The sequence below is a fragment of the Eschrichtius robustus genome, chromosome 18 (genome assembly GCF_028021215.1).
Source record: "Eschrichtius robustus isolate mEscRob2 chromosome 18, mEscRob2.pri, whole genome shotgun sequence".
Taxonomy (NCBI): Eukaryota; Metazoa; Chordata; class Mammalia; order Artiodactyla; family Eschrichtiidae; genus Eschrichtius; species Eschrichtius robustus.
In genome coordinates, this window is record NC_090841.1 from 1,235,183 (window position 1) to 1,252,277 (window position 17,095).

General features: G+C 51.5%; 1 protein-coding gene across 1 annotated transcript; it reads right to left on the reverse strand.

Annotated features, from left to right (window-relative positions):
• Window positions 1–2,855: 2,855 nt before the first annotated feature.
• GJB2 (gap junction protein beta 2) lies at window positions 2,856–4,777 on the reverse strand. Its single transcript, XM_068526632.1, has one exon. The coding sequence runs from the start codon at window positions 4,775–4,777 to the stop codon at window positions 4,097–4,099; it is 681 nt and encodes a 226-aa protein (XP_068382733.1). The 3' UTR covers window positions 2,856–4,096.
• Window positions 4,778–17,095: the final 12,318 nt, after the last annotated feature.

Below are 17,095 nucleotides of genomic sequence, written 5' to 3' on the forward strand. Positions count from 1 at the left end.
TTTGTTCGCAGCCCTGCTGCCCAACAGTTCCTGGCGCTCGGCTGGCACTCGGTAAATACTGGCTGAGTAAATAAATACTTAGCGACGGGCGGGAACGGAACCGGTGTCTCCGGAGGCGGGATCCCTCAGCCCTGCCGGCGCTAGGGAAGGGCCGCCAGCTTCAGGAATTACGCCCTGGGGGTTCCGGAATCCCGCCCACATCCCCTGCGCCCCTGCCCTGAGCTGCTCCCACCGTCCCGAGGCCTCGGCTACAACTCTGGAGCGTTTCCGGGCGGCTTCGATGACGTCCTGCGTGTAAAGCACTTGGTAATGTGCGCGGACAGTGTGTGGCGACCCTAAGGGGATGAATCAAAGCTTGCTTTCTTACGCGTCGTCTTTCTCCAGGTGCAAACGGGGCCGCCCTTCTGTCCCATCCACACTCAGCCTATCCTCCCCTCCTCAGGGGTGTCTCACTCCCCCGCCCCCGCCGAACTGGCCTCATTTCAGGCTTTGAGGAAACGGGCATTTCCCCCAGGCTTCCCGTGTGTCGAGCTTTGCGAGGGTCCTTCCTGTCTAGAACCCCACCCATCCACTGTGCAGCCTGGGATCCGTCCCGTGGAAAAGAGCACGATGGTATTTCGCTTCGCGTTTCCTGCGCGGAGAGTTTTACGTAAATTACCTCATTTTTGTTTTTGAATTTTATTTATTTTTTATACAGCAGGTTCTTATTAGTTATCTATTTTATACCTATTCGTGTATATATGTCAATCCCAATCTCCCGATTCATCCCACCACCACTTTCCCCCCTTGGCGTCCATACGTTTGTTCTCTACATCTGTGCCTCTCTTTCTGCCCTGCAAACTGGTTCATCTGTACCATTTTTCTAGGTTCCATATATACGCGTTAAGATATGATATTTGTTTTTCTCTTTCTGACTTCCTTCGCAATTGGATTGCCATTAACCTCGGGGAGTATTCGGCAGGCCCTTTAAGATGAGGAAACAGGTCTGGAGAAGCAAGTGAGCCCCTGTGTACCCACGGTGACCCCTCAGCGCACTGCCTGCGCCCTGGCCCAGCCCCAAGGTCAGTGACCCCGTGATTGGCAGCTCAGCCTCGGCCACCCTGAGAACCCCAGCTCTGCCCTCCTGATTCAACCCAGATCCACCTGCCAAGAGCCTCACACGTACGGAAGAGTTGAGACCAGGACTGCTAGGGTCCTAAAAGCCTTGAACAAGGAGGAATTAGCAGCTGGGCTGTTCCCACTGCCTCTTAAGGTCCCAGAGGGCATGCTGAGACCTGGCCAGAGCTGAGGCCCTCCCGAGGCCGGCCTGTGAGGCCACAGGCTTGTTGTGGCCAACCTGACACACAGAACTTTGGTGGAATCGTTAAAAATAAAACAGGGACTTCCCTGGCATTCCAGTGGTTAGGACTCGGCACTTCCACTGCAGGCGCCCGGGTTCTATCCCTGGTCAGGAAACTAAGATCCCGCAAGCCACACGGCGCGACCCAAAGCAAAACAAAACAAAACAGAGCTTTTTCTTACCTACTACAAGTTGTAAGTGGATGGTTTGAGATATAGACTCAGGACGATCATTTCCAGAGTTCAAGCTCTAATTTTCAGGCATGTGGCCAAGCCTGTCTCTTAAGTTCTTAAAAGTGGTCAGTAGTCATCTGTAATTATTTCAACCCAGTCTTTTAATACCCGAGAGTAATAATCTTCATAGCTTGTAAGTGAGCACATCTATTTAAAAAGTCACGTGCTCCCTTGACAGGCTGTGTGTAGGGCACCCTGGAAGGTGGCCGGGGACCATTTCTCATCCGTTCTCTATCACCTGGAGGAAAGTTGACTGCTTTTTGTCCTTTTAAATCCATCTAAGGACTTCCCTGGCGGTCCAGTGGTTAGGACTCCGTGCTCTCACTGCCAAGGGCAGGGGTTTGATCCCTAGTTGGGGAAGTAAGATCCCACAGGCTGCACGGCGCAGCCAAAAAAAAAAAAAAACTCATCTAAAAAGCGTATGGCTCCTCATAAAAACACTCGTAATTACTGATGTGTAAAATGCTTTCAGGTCCCTGGATGAAGGTTCAGACCACGGGCCTGTTGCTGGCTGTCTTGGGAGGGTGCCGGGGCCATCAGGCCACAGACAGGGACGGGAAAGGGCTCCCGGAACAGAAAACAGTTTCTAAGACCAGTTGTGGTTATATACAAACGTGCATTTGTATGAAATCCTGTAGAAAACCCCATAGAAAAGACACCTGACAGAATTTTTCTCATGCCTCAGCCAACCTTGACCGTGAATAATATTTTAAAGTGTTTAAATAATTCTTCTAGGAGCCAGACTGGTCATGTGACCCCGACTCAGCATCCTCCAAGCAGCAAAGCAATCCATATCCCACACTGTGCGTGTTCCTCAGAAACCCTGTAGCGGTGAGCGTGGGGCGGGGTAGGAGTCATCCTTCTTTCTCCCTTCCCCGTCAGTCTTTCTGGTGACAGGCTTTTCTGTAACTGGGGTGGAAGAATCCCAGAATCACGGACAGACACCGTGGTAATTTACCCATTTAGTGTTATGAAATATAAAATATTAACACACTTTTACAAACCTGGCTATAGGTGAAATTAAAAGCTGCTATTGTATTAAAAACTGTAATAGATTTTAAATAACTATTATGCGAATTAATTATATTTTAATATTTAAATGACTTTTGAGATATGACAAAATGATTTTAGTTACAAGTATGTAATTAAAGCTATTATTTATTATTACAAAATATTTTTATAATGCTATTCTTGGCAACAGGAAAACCTTTACTCTCATCGAAGTATGCTGAGTACCATTTTTTGGAAACCATGTCAAGCGTCATGATAATATTAGGATTCGATTTGTCTTATATAACTGCTAAATAGTTATCTAAACCCTAGTTTCTATTTTTAAAAAGAGTCTATTAATTCTGTTTTCACTTAAAAAACCTGGATGCTGAAAAGGGAAGCAAACAAACCTTTGAAGTAGATGAAACTCATTTTTAATTGTCAGAATTTAGGGTCTAGTTTTTCCATCTGTTCTTTAGAAACAGTAACTACCCCCCCCCCCAATTTTGCCATTTTGTTCTGCACCATTAAATTGTACTGTGGCAATAAAATACTCCCAAGCAATCTCTTTAAGTCAGTATTCTTCCCGTGGACCATGGGAGTGGAAAAGGCAACGTCGTAGGGGAACTGAGGGTGTCTTGAGGCAACCCACCGTTGGTAGTAGCTGGTGGTACATCCAATCTGTATTTCTCATACAAAATCACATCTAAGCTTTTGAAATGAGGCCGTTTGCTATTAAAAGCCATCACTAAGGACTTCTAGTTTGTTTCACTTGAGAGAAGCTGAAATGCTTCCACGTAGCACACACCACAATTCATACAACGGACAGCCTCTTGGTGGCACTGCAAACTATTCGTACCTGAAAGGCCATATTTAAATTCACTGACAGCATCTAATTATACACCGTTTACACATCATGATCTGAGCCTTCGAAATTAGAAGACCCTTCCCTTTACATATCATGATCTGAGCCTTCGAAATTAGAGGAACGTACAATGAATGGTTCCTTGTAGATCAAAAGAACATATCTTATTTAAAATTTTCACTTAAAAAAGTATAACAGAGTTTGAAGCATTAGGTAACCTCGTCCACTGTTAAAGACTAAAACGTCAAAGCAAATAAAAACCCCAGTATTCTCATGTTTACCTTTAATTCAAGGGAAATGGCAAAGGTAGCCCTAAGGGGATCAAGCAGACCTCAGCATCGTCTTCAGGCCCTGGCGTTTCTCTCCTTTCCTCAAAGAAAGGAAGACAAACGCCGTATCCTTTGTCTGAAATAGGGAGTACTGTTGGCAATGCCACCCCCGCTGGCTCGGGCCTCACCGGGCCGATTTCAGAGAGCAGCAGAGGCTCGGACACTCGCAGGAGGGCAGCCTCTGGGGGCAGCTGGGGTCGCACATGAGACCTACAGGGGGTCAAAGGCGGCCTTGAAGACGAGACGCTGGACCTGGAAGACGCGGGTGACTGTGCCCCACAGCTGAGCACAGACTGCCCCATCCTCTCACGCTCTCTTTTATCTAAAGCTGGCTACCGTGTTACACTGGTTTTTTGGACCTTCTGGAACAATATCTAATCAGCAAGTAACACAATTCAGTGACATTGAGCAGGATGCAAATTCCAGACACGGCGATCATGAAAACCGTGAAGACGGTCTTCTCCGTGGGCCTGGACACGAAGCAGTCCACCGTGTTAGGGCAAGGCCACGCGTTGCATTTCACCAGGCGCTGCATGGAGAAGCCGTCGTACATGACGTAGAAGACGTACGTGAAGGAGGCCTCGAAGATGATTCGGAAGAAGATGCTGCCGGTGTAGGTCCACCACAGCGACCCTTCGATTCGGACCTTCTGGCTTTTGATCTCTTCGATGTCCTTAAATTCACTCTTTATCTCTCCCTTCATGAATTTCCTCTTCTTCTCGTGTCTGTAGTGGGCCACGTGCATGGCCACCAGCAGGGCCGGCGTGGACACGAAGATGAGCTGCAGCGCCCAGAGCCGGATGTGGGACACGGGGAAGTAGTGGTCGTAGCACACGTTCTTGCACCCGGGCTGCAGGGTGTTGCACACGAAGTCGGCCTGCTCATCCCCCCACACCTCCTTCGCGGCCACCACGAGGATCATGACGCGGAAGATGAAGATAACGGTGAGCCAGATCTTCCCGATGCTGGTGGAGTGCTTGTTCACGCCCCCCAAGATCGTCTGCAACGTGCCCCAGTCCATCTTCTCGTCCGGGCAGTTTGCGCTGGAAAAGACAAAGTGACACCACATGGAGGGGACCAGGCAGGACCGGCTCGTGGGGGGCTTGCTGGGTCCGGGCAAGTGAGCGCCCAGAGACCCCTTCCCGAACAAATGCCAGTTCTCACGCTACCTCACCCAACAAGAGGAAAACAAACCAACCCCTTCTGGCCTAGGGTTACCCGTGTAGTGCGCAGAACACCTGGAACGCGTTCTCTAGTAAAGAGGGGTATGTTCAGCTGAGTAGTGCACCCGGTCCGTAGCACACAATCAACACGTGGGGTGGGGCACCCCGGCAAACATGCGCGCCGACGCAGGGCCCTGCTGGAGGCGCTGACCGAACCCCTGAGCGGGTCCCCCCAACCCTCCAACGGCATTCAGTGCTCCCAAGGGCTTGTTCTGGACGGAACCCTGGCCTCGTGCCAGCCGGGGACGACCTCGCCTTCAAGGCCGAGAGGCCAAGTCTCCCGGCAGCACCTCTTTCCTTCACTTATTTCAATTCATTTTCATGGACGTGGGATGCAGCAGTGAAATGATTGTCCCCAGTGGTAAAATCCACGTTTAATGTTTCCCAAAGGGCTTCACTTCCTTTCTCTATATGAAAGGGGGCAGGTTAGAGATGGTCTTTCCATGGAGAAGAGTCCCTGTGTGCGTGGGTTTTTGTGACCGTTCTGTGTACAGATTGGGGTCCTTGCTGTCCTGTTGGGACTGACCGATCGGTTAGTACTCAGGTTTGAAAAGTGTTGCGATGGCGCATTTTTATCATGGGCTATGGTTTTAACTTAGAAGTGTTTCTAAAGGGGTGCATTGTAAAAAAAAAAGTGACACAGTTTAACTCGGTGATTCCCCAGGGACTGGCCCTACCAGGCATCCCTCACGGTACTGAAGGTCAGTACCGACGCTGCTGGGTGATGTGCTGCCTATTGAAGGGACCTGGGACGCCTGTGCGCTCACCTTCCACCAGCCAGTGGCCTCTTCATCCCAGGGTATGAACGGTCTTCATGTACTTAGAGTCACACCTGTCTGTCTCAATCAAGCCTCTTTTAAACAAGACCCCACCCTCCACAATCTGATGAGTAATCTGTGTCCACCCCTTCCAAACTGGTTCTCAGTCCTCCTGCTTCTCTTACTTAAAAGCTTAGTGCTCTCCTTACTCTGAGCAAGTCGGGTCCTGTTTCCCGATGGGCTTCCTGAGCAGGCTGGGGAGAGTCTGATCGCCCTGCTGCCTCTGGGGCGCTGCTGGGGGCACCGAGGTCTGGCTGAAACCATCCAAGGCCACCTCCTTCAGAGGACACAGCAGAGACACGAGAAGGGTCAGGGCAGGAGAGCTACGAGTGTTGAGACATCCTCGTGAAATGCTCAGCCGGCTCAGCTCGAAAGAGAGAAACATCACTGGGAAAAGGTCTGCTCTGGGCTCAGCCCTGACCCTTAAATACAGACGGTCCAGGAGGCCTTAGGTTCTGCACCTGGTCCATCCTGCCCTAGCAGCGTGCTCAAAGCTCTTGTGAAATCAGACCCTCCAGTTCTTTGCTGGCACTTACTAAGTGGAAACAGGACACTCACAGAAACAGACCGTCTGGCGTGTATCAGTACATCTGGCTAAAAATCTGGGGTGAGGCCAGTGCCAAGTGCACGACCCACACCCCTCAAACCAGTCCAGTCAGCAGCGGCTGAGAAGAAGACAGTTCCAAGTAAACCCTATACTGTTGTTGTTTAAAGCTCCTGGTTGGGCTGCAGCTACCTGTTCTAAAGATCCTTTAGGAAGAGGAGCAAATTAAAGTTGGATTCCGATGGGCTAGGGTAATAGGGAGAGGCGGACCGACCCAGCGGGATGAAACTGCTCTCCACAGTGAGCGGCGGGGTGCTGGGGTGCTGGCCCCCGCCCTTCCTGGCCGGCCCACACCTGCGGGGGTGGGGTCGGGGGCAGGGGAGCTGGTTCTGTCCTGCCGGGAGGCTGCTGGGTGAAGCACTAGCTTCCAGAAGGGGCAAAAGGGATCCCTTACCCTTAGCTTCGCAGTCCTTACTTCTGCTGATGGTGGCCCTTTGGCCCACAGACCCCCCCACCCCCGTCCCCCCCGTGTCTGTAATTGTGACTGGCCGCACACTACTTCCGACCCCGACTCAAAGGGCAAATGGGGACACGGCTGTCGCCACCCATCTCGAGAGAGTCCCGGGGGACGGCCGCAGGGGCCAGCTCTCAGGAAGCTGGAGGACGGGTTAGGCTTCTTCCCTGTCCAGTAGGGGACGTCCAGGGCCGACGCAGCCGGCCCTAAAGCACGGCTCCCCGGTTTGTGACCAGCGCCCCGAAAGCCGCCCCCCACCCGGCCTGCCCCCCGACCGCACCGTCCCCTGGAAACGCCGCTCTCGAATTTGCAGGAGAAAAACAGGCAACCCCAGCGCGGACTCGATCCGGCTGTGCGGGGCGGCAAAGCGGCGCCAGGAGGCAAAGGTCAGTTTCTTCCAGGTTAAGCTTCCGCTTAACCCACGGGATGGACTTCCCTGTCTGAGCGAACCCTTCGGCCACGTCGAGGCTCCTGGTGGAGAGGCTCCTGGTGGCGGCAGGCGAAGCGCGCCGGCGTCTGTGCCAGGCTCTCCCCGGAGGAACCAGGCCGACTGCCAGGCGGATCGGCGGCCGCGCACCTGTCCGGCCCTCCTTCCCCGCGCGGCCCCGGCTCCGGGCCAGTCCGCGCGCTGCGCACCGCGGGGTCGGCCGGGTCCAACCCCAGACTCGGCCCGAGGAGCTCCCGGCCAGGAGCTCGCGATTGCCACCCGCCCTGCGCCCCAGCGCCGCTGTCGCCACTGCCCGGGACCCGGCGGCGCGGGGCCTCGGTGCGCGCCGGATCCAGCCCGGGGGACCCGGGTCCCTCCCCGAGGGTCCCACAGCTCCAGGCCTCCGGGGGTCTCTCCCAGCCGGGTCCGCAGCCCCCAGCCGTCCCGAGGAGCCGAGAGTGGGCGCCGGCCTTACCTACTGGAGCGGGGCGCACGGGCGGGGCGGACTTACCGGGGTCTCGCGGAGCGCGCGGCGGGGCCGGAGCGGCGGCGGCGGCGAGGGGTCGCGGGGGGCGGCGGAGGCGCCGCTATCGGTTCGGAGTCGGGAGAGCGCGGCGCACTGGGCGCTCGGGCCTTGGACACCTGTGCGCTCGTCGGCGCCTTTTAACTGCGCCCGGCACCCCGCCTCTTCCACGGAGCTGTTGAGAAAGTCCCGGAGAGGGCGGCTCCTCGGCGTCCGGCCGCCCCCAGCGCCGCGGGCGGGGCGCACCAGCCCCGGGTCCTCAGCGCTTCCCCGTGTCCCCGAGTCCCCCGAGCACCCCGGATCCCCGCGCCCCCAGCCCCCCGGCCGCCCGGGTCCGAGCGGGGCGACGCTGAGCCTCGGCTCCCTGCGTTTTTGGGGAGAGGGTGAGGTTAAAGGATCGTTGTCGTTGCTGTTATTGTTATTTCTACTTGGACCGGTTCAAGAGTACTGTCGTAGTCAAAGCTCTGGTTTAATATTTATTTTTAATTTTTTCTGATTTGAAGAGTAAGTTCAGGCCGGAGGTCCGGTTCCCCGCGAGGCTCCCCCCGCGGCACCGCGGTTGCCCTGGGCCGGTTCCCTCCTGGGAATGTGGCTTCACGGTGGGCGAGGAGGGGGCACCGCCGGGCTTGGCCAAGGACCTGCTCCTTTCTCCCCCAAACCTCTCAGGCAAACTTAACGAACGTCTCCTTGAGTTCGTGTTTGATTCGATCACTTTCAACTACGTGCCAAGGGCCGGGGTTGGACGTGGTGAGGACACAAGGCCGGCGCCAGGGACCCTGCACGCAGGCCCAGCCCTGCGCCCCATCAGAGGGTGCCCCCGGGCCCTGCCCACGTCCTCCTCCTCCCACGGCTGAGAAATCGCAAGGAGGCTACTCAGTTCGGGGTGGGGGCCCCCCCTTAATGAAGTCTACCGACCCCTTCCCCTGCACACACGTCTGGAAGGGGCGCGCTTTTGGGATTTCTGGAGAGGCTCCCTGGGAAGTTCGGTTCCTCTCCCGGAAGCTTGATCTCGGATTACAAGGTTTCATTGTTCACATGTGGCTGGGTATTTTGACATTCACAAAGCAAGTGGATGGAGAATTAAAATCGCAAGAGTGGGCCGCGTCTGGGGAACCGTGTCCCGCATGGGGGGCAGGAACCTCGCCCCAGGATTCCTGCAAAGAGGCCAGCCCTGAGGTGCAGGCGTGCTCGCTCCCACGCTTGGCTTCACTTAGGTCGGTTTTAAGTTGAGCAGAGATGATTCACCCTGACAGGGCAGATGTGGCCTTAGAAATGGGCTTCCCGTGATTGCGAACATTAGCGTAAAGGTACTGAATTTTCCTTTTAAAAGTTGCACCCCATCGCCACGGGCCAGTTTAGGCCATTCTTGCTGGGTGAACCTGAGTTTGTCCCCCTGTCACTACCCCACCTTCCAGCCCCAGGTCTTAGTCAGGGAAGGAGTGTCTGTTCATGAACAGACAAAGCCCTACAAGGCCCATCTGAGAGATGTGCTGAATCGGCTGGTTGGAAATTACAAGGCAAAGGTGGGTGGCCTGGAGGAACCATCCTGGCCTGAGCCTCCTGGGAGCTGGGGGGCGGGGAACGCCCTTCAGGTTGCCAGGGCATCGCTCTGTGGGGCTCTGGGGTTGGAGTGAAGGAAGTGTCTGGAATCTTTGCAGGAAGCCAGCTGGTAAAGGTGGTTTGGACATTGAAAGCTGACTCGCTTTCCCCCCGCTGAAGAATTTCCCCTTGCCTTTTCCGTGTCTATATCATGATTGCATGTTGCTGTTCAACTTCCTTTTCCTGTTTTCCCTTATTCTCCTGATTTGCATAATGACAGTGTATTGCTGGCTAATTGAATGTCCTAGCCACTCTATATTTTAGGATTTATAGTTAGAACCCCTACAGCTCTTAAGTCTTAACTACAATGCAGCACTTGATTTTCTTCTGTTTGGTGTGACTTCTGGTGTCTTCTGTGCACTGGTGTTTTCTTCCCAACCAGACTCGGATTCCGATAGGGCAGGAAATCTCGTGGAGGTATTTCTGTGTCCTCCAGAGCAGAGGAGGGGAGGGAGGGTAAGATGGAAAAAGGGTCTCACGTCTGGACATTTGAAGTTATCGCCACACGAGCTTAGATGTATCTGCACTTAGCAGATCACACCACAGATTAATGTTTGAAAAATCCTGTAATTATTTTGTGAATAGCACAATCATATTGCTGCATTATTTTTGGTTAAAAGCATTACTTTGTTATATGTAAACATTGAAAATAAGCCTCAGGGACTTCCCTGGTGGCTCAGTGGTTAAGAACCCACCTGCCAATGCTGGGGACACGGGTTTGATCCCTGGTCCGGGGAGATCCCACATGCCACAGAGCAACAAAGCCCGTGCGCGACAACTACTGAGCCTGCGTGCCACAGGTACTGAAGCCCACACGGAGCCTAGAGCCCGTGCTCCGCAACGAAGAGTAGCCCTTGCTTGCCATAAGTAGAGAAAGCCTGCGCACAGCAATGAAGACCCAACGCCCCCCAAAATAAATAAATAAATATTTAAAAAAAGAAAGAAAATAAGCCTTCATTTTCAGGTCTTCATCTTTTAACATAACAGCCCCCAGAGAAGGCTGACCCGTCCTGCCCTGCTCTTCAGCCTCCCCAGCCTGATGGGCACACCTCTCCGGCCTCATTAACTAGGCACCAAGCAAGATAGAGCATAGTTTTGGACTCGGTTTTATGGAAGAACTCTGGTGTCTCCTGGGTAGGTCTTGAGTGAAGCTGATACAGAGGACTGGCCCTTTTCAGGGAAGGTCAGGCTATCATTGAGTAAATATTGATGACTAAACTGGTAGGTATCTGTTACAGCTGCACCTGTCACCTCACAGTGTCAGAGATATGTGTGACTAAGGGTTTTACATATGTACTTAGTAGCAAGCAGACAAATCCCAGGCATTCAAAATTGAGCTGAACTTTTATGCAGGTATTTAAAGTGGTGCAGGGACATCGCTGGTGGCGCGGTGGTTAAGAATCCATCTGCCAATGCAGGGGACACAGGTTCGAGCCCTGGTCCGCGAAGATCCCACATGCTGCGGAGCAACTGAGCCTGTGCACCACAACTACTGAGCCTGCGCTCTAGAGCCCACGAGCCACAACTACTGAAGCCCACGCGCCTAGAGCCTGTGCTCCGAAACGAGAGAAGCCACCGCAGTGAGAAGCCCGCGCACCACAATGAAGAGTAGCCCCCGCTCGCCGCAACTAGAGAAAGCCCACGTGCAGCAATGAAGACACAACGCAGCAATAAATAAATAAATTTGTTTTTAAAAATCATTATTAAAAAAATAAAAAAATAAAGTGAAGCTGTCGTCAGGCTATAAGGGGAAATGCTAATGTGTAAAGCTATTTGATATTTCAATTTGACAGTTGTTTTACAAATAAGCCAAAAAAAGCTGCTATTGTGCAAGAAATCAGTGTGAGACAAATCCTATTTCTTAATATATTTTAATGAATGATTGCCTGCCAGCTGCCTGATGGGGCAGCCCCTTGAGTTCCCCCTGGGAAGGATGGTGTGAATGTACATAAAGAATGTCTCAGTTAAATTTCTGGCTCACAAATCATACGTGATAACAGAAGGTGATAGCAGAAATGTCTTAAGGCAAGAAGGGACTTATGAGAGAGAAGAGCCCCCGTCCTAACACCTGGCAGTCCGGGGATCATTGGATGTCTCTGAGCCATGAGCTATGGGTCTGCAGCCACTTTCTTGACTTTGCTGTTGAAATATTAATCATATTAATAATTGGCAAAAAAGGGAAAATTCAGCCCTCCTCAAATGAGCAGATATTAAGAACCGCTGGAAGTCTCTGCATAATTTGTTAATAATGACTTACATATGATAATATTATTTTAAAGCAGGAGTGGCCTTTCACATTTTTGTGGATAATTATCACAGGAGAACAGTATTTCACAAGATTTCTCTCTGCACCTTTGACCCACACCCTCACGTTTGTATCCTGAAAATTGTTAATGTCAAATAATTTAGGGAAAAAGATCAGTTGTTACATTCCAAGTATGTGAAACTTTCAGATTTCACTAATTTAATTGTTCTTCCCTTCAGTTTCAAATTAAAGTCATAAAAATTCCAACTTTTGAATTTGAAACTGTTATAAGCCTTTCCGTTTTCCTCACTCTATTCTTATATTCGTACATAAAATATTTGGGGGAAATTTGAGTTGTTAGATGTGTTAGCTGCAAGGCCATGGTAAAATAAGTCGATTTCCTTGGCTTTACTGGATGACCATATGCTCTTACTGGCAAATACATCCATATAGCTCTTGTATGATTATTTAAGCAGACTGTGGAGATATTACAAAGATGCTTCCAAATGTATTTGTATCAAAAGCACGTGTTGGTCAGAAATGAATTCAAAGCTATACCTCCCCAGGCAAACTGGTAGGGAAAATTGACTTCTGCTGAATATAAAAATTAAATTCTGTAAGCTTTGGTGAATTGTCAAAAAGGAAATTCTGCACAACTCATAAAGGAACAGAAGAGATTTCTACATTTTAGTGTGTTAGAACAATATTGTGTTATATATCATCTTGAAGAGCTTTTGGAATAAGTTAGGGCCTAGTAAACACTCATATTATGGGTTGCTTTAGTAAAAAAAAAAAAAAATTATAGGCATAGGTTTGACAAAGGGCTGCAGAGTAATGATTCCCTTGTTGGATTGCTAGACCACAGCGGCTTTTCGTGAAATGCTAGTGTGGACGATCCCGGGTCTGTCGCTGTCTGGAAACCACTGATTCCAGGGTCAGTTTTGCACCGACAAGCCCGGTCAGGTGGCTGTTCTCTGGCTTGGAAATTCTCTTTGGGAATTGGACATGGTGTCTTTGATCTTAGAATTCAGAGCTTGGTTTGTGTGTTAGCCATTCATCTAAACTTCTCCTTAAACTGTTTCAGAGCCCTTTCTACGTTGGGGGAAGAAGCACATACTGTATTGGTGTATAGAGTTCTCTGGTTTCACCTCATCCTTGAAAAATCTTTGTGCTGGGAAAAAGGCACTTGCAATACCCAGAGTGCCCAGTAGATGGCACTGGGAAGACTAGTCAGGGAAACGGGACGATCGCCGGAGAAAGATGGATATTCTTGTCCTCGAGTGTTGCTTGTCACGACCTCGTTAATAGGCTGGGAAATAAATGTCTTTCCTTTTTTTCGCAATTAAATGAAATAGAATAGAATAGGAAATATCAGAACACACTGCTCTTAATAAGAGTTAAGTCGTGCTTCAGGAAATGTTTGTTTCGTGTGTGTTTTCATACTCACACGTGTGCTAGTCCCAGCGTAAAATGTACTGGTTGCTGTAGACTTCTGTCACAAAACGTTGGAACGTCATTTCCAGGGCGAAAGCGTATCACTGTGGCCTCAGGAGAAGTGGTGTCACAGCAGGAAAGACACCCAGGCCCTGAGCGCGGCCCCTCCTCTGCCGTGCCCCCTGCGAGCTCACAGCCCCAGGACCCCCAGCAGCTCCCAGCTGCTGATGACCCTGGAAGATGCCTTCCTCCATCAGACTTGTTTCCCCGGGGCTCCTCTCTGGTCTGAGGATGTGGGTTCGTGGGATGGAGAAGCAACAGCACCATCTGACTGGGTCTTTTACTAACAATAAAATTATTTATCTTAAAGAGGACACATACTTAATGCTCTGATGTCTCGTATGCTCAGGGTCACAGGTCGGCTATTTTAATGAGTTACGTATTTAATGTCAAAAGTGGGAGTTGGACTATTGTGCTTTGGGAAAGAGGAGACGATAGACAGATAGCCTATTGTTGTTTCTTTACTGCCTTTGAAATAAACCCTTGAGGGTGGAGCTTGGGCTCCTCTCTTTGGTGGTCCGGGGGCTCTGTACGTAGAGTGGACGGTTGGGGGAAGCGGTGTGGGTCAGCCTGGAGGGTCTCATCCTTATCTGCGGCAGCAACACCTCAGCCGCCGTCTGGTGGGAAGCAGCCGTCTTCCCTTACAGGCTGTGTGACGTTGTGCACTGGGTTATTAGGATGCTATGTTTTCGGACAGCATAGCCTGCCTACAATTTACCAGAGGACAAAACAGACTTGCAGAAGTCACGTATTTGGACCACTAATGTAGATTGTGTAACTGACACACAAAACACACAAACATAAACGAAGGGGTCTCTGGGTATCATCCAAGGCAGAGGTCTCTGGGTGAATCGTTTACACACGACTGGATATTCTGAAGTGTGCCGAATGTTGTAGGTTTGCTTTATCACACAACTCTGTGAGAGCATTTTTAATCCAGTCTGGCGCCCGCCTTGGACTCGCTTTGCATAAAGGATGGAGTAAATGTTGGGGGAAGGAACAGCTGGAGCCAGAAATCCACCCACCTCCACCCTTGGAGGGAAGATGTGGTCCCAACATCGATGGTGGTTAAAACGACATCCCGGGCTCTGGACCTGCAAGAGGTACAGTCCCCTGACAGAGCAAACCGTGCCACCGGGCTGTCACCTCGTGATGGGCTTGGCTCCTGACCTTCTGTCTTTCTGGGGGAAGATAAGGAGAACCCTTTGAAAAGGAGGAGAAAGCAGATAGCGGCAGGAGAACAAAGCAAAAGAGCTGGCAGGAAAGAGGCGAGGACGCAGAAGAGCGCATGGGGATAAAGACGGACAGCAGGTCCCGAAGAGTGTTTATCAGCGCCTTTAATTGTGGTTTGTCTGTGAGGAGATGAGGGCCTGGCCACCCGCAGGGTGTTTGCTGAGTGACCAGCAGGGCGCCTTCCCCAGGGCGGGAGTTGGGGGGTGGATGACAGGCGGCTGAAAGGGCAGACTCTTGTTTTCGGTCCACGGGGGCTGCAAAGAGGAGAAGCAGGCCCTAGTGTTGGTGCAGGCTTTCAGCATCCTGCAGCCGTGACATAGCACTTCCAGCTGCATTTCCAGAGCGCAGCTATTTTCAAGGCTCCTGACTGAAATGCCGCGTCTGTGAGTGTTTCTGGAATCCAGTGTGAGGTTCCCCATGGAGGGGGTGTTGGGGTGCAGACCCGCCCCGGAGCTGGCTGAATTAGACTGGAGCGGAGCTGGGAGGGTGTTCTGAGCGACACCGAGACCTGACGCTCCACAGGAAGGTGGAACCAGGGTGGCTGCAGAAAAACCAGCTCAAGAGCTTCTTAAACATGCAGATTCCTGGGCTGTGGGACCAGACAGTCTGACCCAGTGGGTTTGGGAGCCCATGGTCTGTGATATGTGTTAGTTTGTCCTCATGATTTTGTGGCTGGATTCAGCACTGTCTTGACAGACGTGCCACCGGGGAAACCTGGGATCCCGACCCCGCAACACTCACTCCACCTGAGGGCTGTCTGCCTCCTGTTTGGGTTAGAACTGCCGTGTCCAGGGTGGAGGCACAATGGGATAAAATCCCAAATCCCAGTATCTGGTGAGAAGGGGAGAGGCTGTGGCATGTTGCCAGGAGGATCTCTTTGGTGTGAGTGCTGAACCCAGAGGTCTGTTCCTCACGACTGTTAGGCAGACTCTAGGCCATTCCCGGGTCCTTTCAGGGCTGAAGTTCAACCAGAAACAATCGATTCCCTTCTCAACTTAGGCCTTCCTTTTTCTGAACATTGATGATTTGGATACTGATGACCAGAAGACACACCAGAAGACACTGTCTCAGGTTTTATTAATATGTGGCTTTTAAAAATTAATTAATTCACTTATTTTTGGCTGCGTTGGGTCTTCGTTGCTGTGCACAGGCTTCCTCTAGTTGAGGTGAGCAGGGGCTACTCTTTGTTGCGGTGCGCGGGCTTCTCATTGCGGTGGCTTCTCTTGTTGCGGAGCACGGGCTCTAGGCGCGCGGGCTTCAGTAGTCGTGGCACGCAGGCTCAGTAGTTGTGGCGCACGGGCTTAGTTGCTCCGCGGCATGTGGGATCGTCCCGGACCAGGGCTCGAACCCATGTCCCCTGCATTGGCAGGCGGGTTCTTAACCACTGTGCCACTGGGGAAGTCCCTATTACTATGTTTTGGATAGAAACCAATCTCTTAGCTAATAAACGATGAATAAGGGTAACACGGCATACAAAGAAATGATTACTTACTTACAGCTTAGTGCTAACTACAATTTAAAATACCACATTAATCCTGAATCCATAAATTTAAAAGTTACATTAGCAAAAAAGCTAGAAATAAATTATTTTAGTGTCTGTCTAATAAATCACACTCAGAAACGATTTAGGTTAACGAGAACCTTCGTGTTCCTGAGGTTGATTAAGGATGGAGTCTCTGAGGTCTGCAGTATTAGTTTTAAAATGATTCTTGGCCGTGGTTTCACAGTTAATTTAGTTCCTCATCGTGGTGAGTTTTTCCTGCTGTGCTCTGACATCTGAATGACTTCAAGGCATTCTGTCACTTCTCCAACTTTTCCCTCTGACAATGACCTGAAAAGGCCTTGGGCAGCCATGTCTGCTGTAACATCAGCATTCACCTAAGTGTCCCTGGTGGTGGGGAAACCATAGCAACAGCAATCCTGGTGGCTGGGAGGTTGTTCCCTGGGCCTCGGGAAGCCACCTCAGGTCCCCTCGGGAGGCCACGGGGCGAGCTTCCCACAGCCCTGCCCTGGAGCTGGAGAGAGAGGGCTGGTGACCAGGACCCCAGTGAATTCCACACCCACACCCACCGGTGCTCTCTGTGTGAAGGGATGTGTTTGGGGGGCAGAGTGAGCAGGTTGGCCCTGCTCTGTCCAGGAGCACCCCCCCCCCGCCCCCAGTGGAGAAGCAAGGACCTTGGAGCACAAACACCACAGTGACCCTGGGGGAGGGTGTCTTGGGAGTGAAGACTTTGAACTAGTCCAGGAGGACGGGCTGGAGGAGGAAGCTCGTGCGACGCCGGGGGGAGGGGGGCGGTCAGGGGGGTGGGGGTGGGATATATGCGGGAAGCTCAGGGACGGGGACGGGGAGCACAGAGACGCCAGTGAGAGAGACTGGGGCATAACGCTGATGTCACACCTGCTCTTGGTTTATAGCAAATATGAGGATGAAAGAACATGAAACAACACCATGAATACACAATCAGCAAAGTCTAGGCTGTGAGAAACTCTGGGAGACAAATGACCCAGATTCTAAGAAAAAAAAGTTGCAAGGAAATAAAAAGAGGTGGAGGGGAACCAGCAGCTTAAAGAGGCTTGAGAGACACGTGAACCGATCACAGCGCGCGGATTTCAGCGATTCCGAGCCAACGGCTATTTGAAAAGAAGGGAGTTTTCACTTCTGGGAAGATGGTTGATGTACTTTTTCCTCTTCTCCTGGCCAAGTACAACTAAAACCCCT